At 49.5% G+C, this 4,481-nt stretch overlaps 1 protein-coding gene across 1 annotated transcript in view; it reads left to right on the forward strand.

Moving 5' to 3' along the window:
• The window catches only part of LOC144680072 (voltage-gated inwardly rectifying potassium channel KCNH2-like), a 156,153-nt gene extending 152,160 nt beyond the window's left edge, over positions 1 to 3,993 (forward strand). Inside the window, exon 15 of the mRNA XM_078541222.1 lies at positions 2,952 to 3,993. Within this exon, the coding sequence (XP_078397348.1) occupies positions 2,952 to 3,218 (267 nt within the window). The 3' untranslated portion in view covers positions 3,219 to 3,993. The remainder of the gene's footprint in view (positions 1 to 2,951) is intronic.
• The last annotated feature ends 488 nt before the right edge of the window (positions 3,994 to 4,481 follow it).

The following is a 4,481-nucleotide window of genomic DNA, read 5'->3' on the forward strand; positions in this document are numbered from 1 at the left end:
TTGCCCATCCCTAGTTGCCCTTGAGAAGGTGGTGGTGAGCTGCCTTCTTGAACCGCTGCAGTCCATGTGGTGTAGGTGCACCCACAGTGCTGTTAGGGAGGGGGTTCCAGGACTTTGACCCAGTGACAGTGAAGGAACGGTGATATATTTCCAAGTCAGGATGGTGAGTGACTTGGAGGGGAACATCCAGGTGGTGGTGTTCCCATCTATCTGCTGCCCTTGTCCTTCTAGATGGTAGTGGTCACGGGTTTGGAAGGTGCTGTCTAAGGACCCTTGGTGAATTCCTGCAGTGCATCTTGTAGATGGCACACACACTGCTGCTACTGTGCGTCGGTGGTGGAGGGAGTGAATGTTTGTGGATGGGATGCCAATCAAGCAGGGCTGCATTGTCCTGGATGGTGTAGAGCTTCTCGAGTGTTGTGGGAGCTGCACTCATCCAGGCAAGTGGGGAGTATTCCATCACACTCCTGACTTGTGCCTTGTAAATGGTGGGCAGGCTTTGGGGAGTCAGGAGGAGATTGGATAAAGTTGAGGTACATCCCCACGAGGGGGAAAGGGAGGACAAACAAATCAAGAGCTCCCTTGATGATACAATGATAGGTGGAGGGACAGGTAGTATTGAGGAGGCGGGGAGGCTGCAGAAGGATTTGGATAGGTTAGGAGAATGGGCAAAGAAGTGGCAGATGGAATACAACGTGGGCAAGTGTGAGGTCATGCACTTTGGTGGGAAGAATAGAGGCATAGACTATTTTCTAAGTGGGGAGAGAATTCAGAAATCTGGAGTGCAAAGGGACTTGGGAGTCCTAGTCCAGGATTCTCTTAAGGTTAACTTGCAGGTTGAGTCGGTAGTTAGGAAGGCAAATGCAATGTTGGCATTTATTTCGAGAGGACTAGAATATAAAAGCAGGGATGTGCTGCTGAGGCTTTATAAGGCTCTGGTCAGATCACATTTGGAATATTGTGAGCAATTTTGGGCCCCGTATCTCAGGATGGATGTGCTGGCCCTGGAGAGGGTCCAGAGGAGGTTCACGAGATTGATCCCGGGAATGAAAGGCTTAACATATGAGGAACGTTTGAGGACTCTGGGTCTATACTCGATGGAGTTTAGAAGGATGAGGGGGGATCTGATTGAAACTTACAGAATACTGAAAGGCCTGGATAGAGTGGACGTGGGGAAGATATTTCCATTAGTAGGAGAGACTAGGACCCGAGGGCACAGCCTCAGAGTAAAGGGAAGACCTTTTAGAACAGAGATGAGGAGAAACTTCTTTAGCCAGAGAGTGGTGAATCTATGGAATTCATTGCCACAGAAGGTTGTGGAGGCCAGGTCATTGAGTGTATTTAAGACCGAGATAGATAGGTTCTTGATTGGTAAGGGGATCAAAGGTTACGGGGAGAAGGCGGGAGAATGGAGTTGAGAAACTTATCAGCCATGATTGAATGGTGGAGCAGACTAGATGGGCCGAATGGCCTAATTTCTGCTCCTATGTCTTATGGTCTTGTTGATCTCCCGTTCTTCACTAATACTGTTATTTCTACTGAAGATTTTTGGATTCCTTTGACATTAGCTGCTGTTCTCATCTGCATTATCAGCCGAACATCTGTCATAAACACATCCTCTTTCTACATCAATTTACTCTCTACCTATTTCCTCATTCAGGGAACTGAATCTATGTGCTAACTTTATGTGATTCCTGCACTTGGACACCCAGATCCCTCTGTACCGCAGCATTCTGCAGTCTCTCTCCATTTAAATAATAATGTTTTATTATTCTTCCTACCAAAGTGGACAAGTTCACTTTTTCCAACATTCTACTCCACCTGACTCATTTAAATCATCTCTATCCCTTTGCAGACTCTTTCTATCCTCCTCACAACTTGCTTTCCTACCAATCTTTGTATCATCAGCAAAGTTAGCTACAATACAGTGTGTCCCTTATCCAAGACATTAATGTAGGTTGTAAACATAGCTGTTAGACTGGGTCTGCGGCAGGTGGTGAGGGAACCAACAAGAGGGAAAAACATACTTGACCTCATCCTCACCAACCTGCCTGCCACAGATACATCTGTCCATGACAGTATCGGTAGGAGTGACCACTGCACAGTCATTGTGGAGACGAAGTCCCGTCTTCACATTGAGGATACCCTCCATCGTGTTGTGTGGCACTGTCACTGTGCTAAATGGGATAGATTTCAAACAGATCTAGCAACTCAAGACTGGGCATCTATGAGGTGTTGTGGGCCATCAGCAGCGGCAGAATTGTACTCAAACACAATCTGTAACCTCATGGCCCAGCATATCCCCCACTCTACCATTACCATCAAGCCAGGGGATCAACCCTGGTTCAATGAAGAGTGCAGGAGGGCATGCCAGGAGCAGCACCAGGCATACCCATCGAGTCTGCACCGACATGTGAGAAACACCTGACCTCCCTACCTAATCCCATTTACCAGCACTTGGCCCATAGCCTTGAATGTTATGATGTGCCAAGTGCTCATCCAGGTACTTTTTAAAGGATGTGAGGCAACCCACCTCCACCACCCTCCCAGGCAGCGCATTCCAGACCGTCACCACCCCCTGGGTAAAAAAGTTTTTCGTCACATCCCCTCTAAACCTCCTGCCCCTCACCTTGAATTTATGTCCCCTTGTGACTGACCCTTCAACTAAGGGGAACAGCTACTCCCCATCCACCCTGTCCATGCCCCTCATAATCTTGTACACCTCGATCAGGTCGCCCCTCAGTCTTCTCTGCTCCAACGAAAACAACCCAAGTCTATCCAACCTCTCTTCATAACTTAAATGTTTCATCCCAGGCAACATCCTGGTGAATCTCCTCTGCACCCCCTCCAGTGCAATCACATCCTTCCTATAATGTGGCGACCGGACCTGCACACAGTACTCCAGCTGTGGCCTCACTCACACTTTTTCATTTCTTTTCCCTGTATTTCAGAATCCTGAAAATCTCCAGCCACAAATCGTTCAGCTGGAATCCTGTAATTCTCTGCTTGCTGAAGAGGACCTGCCAAGCGACATGTTGAGCTGCTACTCTGTGCCACAGGAGTCTGTCGGGGCCCTCGCTCACAGAGGAGAATCGGACACGGGGAGCCATGAACGCCTGTACCCAGCCCAGCTGAACGCTGCCGAGCGCCGCTTCTCTCTGCCAGAACAGCCAGACAGACAGAACCCTCAGAGATACTCATCCACCCCAGGCAGATAATGGAGTGGCCCCTGGCTGCCCTCAGACTCAATTACTGATCTGGTCAAACATGAGGCAGGATCTTAAACACTGTCCCTGAGAAAGAACTGTTCCAATTTGCTGTTGGCCGGAGAAGGAAGATTAAAAATCCGACCGAACCCCCTGCCCTCCATAAGTGACTGTGAATCACCATGTCCGCTTTGTGTGAAGAGTGTTTTAGCTGGAGTGTCAGAGAGGAACAACCCCCTGAGGTCCTGCAGCTCAGGAACTCCATCCAACTTCCCTATCACAGTGCAGACTTCTAACATTGCCTGGGGGACTGAGTGAGGGTTAGCTGGACTAACAGGAACTGCTGTGCAGAGGAAACTACAGCCTGAATCACTGAATCACAGAGTTATTTCACTGCAGAAGGAGGCCATTCAGCCCGTCATGTCTGTGCCTCCTCCCTGAATGAGCAACTCACCTAGTTCCAGAATTGTCACTGCTCGGGGAAGGCCAGTCTGAAGCAGCACGGGGGCTGTCACATCTCACACATACTCCCTAAGCTTCACTTACAACCCGTGTCCAGTCACAGCTGAGTGACAGTGTGATTAGCATCACTTCAGCATCCAGGAGCTGTGTGTGGAGCATGGGAAAGGGGGAGTTTGTAAGGGAAGGATGTGTGGGGAAGGATTGGGATCCCACGGAGGGTCTGTATGTTCGAGACGATCCGACACATGGTGGAATCAGGTGACTGGATGTGACGATATTCAGCTGTAATAAATCTCAGCGCACAAAATAAACCAGTGCACACTGTCTCCTGCCCTCATTCACTGTGAACAGAACTAGTGACACACACACCCTGTGTTAATGGGGACTGTGACACACTCACCCAGTGTTAATGGGGACTCTGACACACTCACCCAGTGTTAATGGGGACTCTGACACACCCACCCAGTGCTAATGGGGACTCTGACACACTTACCCAGTGTTAATGGGGACTCTGACACACTCGCCCAGTGTTAATGGGGACTCTGACACACTCGCCCAGTGTTAATGGGGACTCTGACACACTCGCCCAGTGTTAATGGGGACTCTGACACACTCGTCCAGTGTTAATGGGGACACTGACACACCCAGTGCTAATGGGGACTCTGACACACTCGCCCAGTGTTAATGGGGACACTGACACACCCAGTGCTAATGGGGACTCTGACACACACACCCAGTGTTAATGGGGACTCTGACACACTCACCCAGTGCTAATGGGGATTCTGACACACACATCCAGTGTTAATGGGGACT

The sequence above is a fragment of the Cetorhinus maximus genome, chromosome 4 (assembly GCF_964194155.1).
Source record: "Cetorhinus maximus chromosome 4, sCetMax3.hap1.1, whole genome shotgun sequence".
In the NCBI taxonomy this organism is placed as follows: domain Eukaryota; kingdom Metazoa; phylum Chordata; class Chondrichthyes; order Lamniformes; family Cetorhinidae; genus Cetorhinus; species Cetorhinus maximus.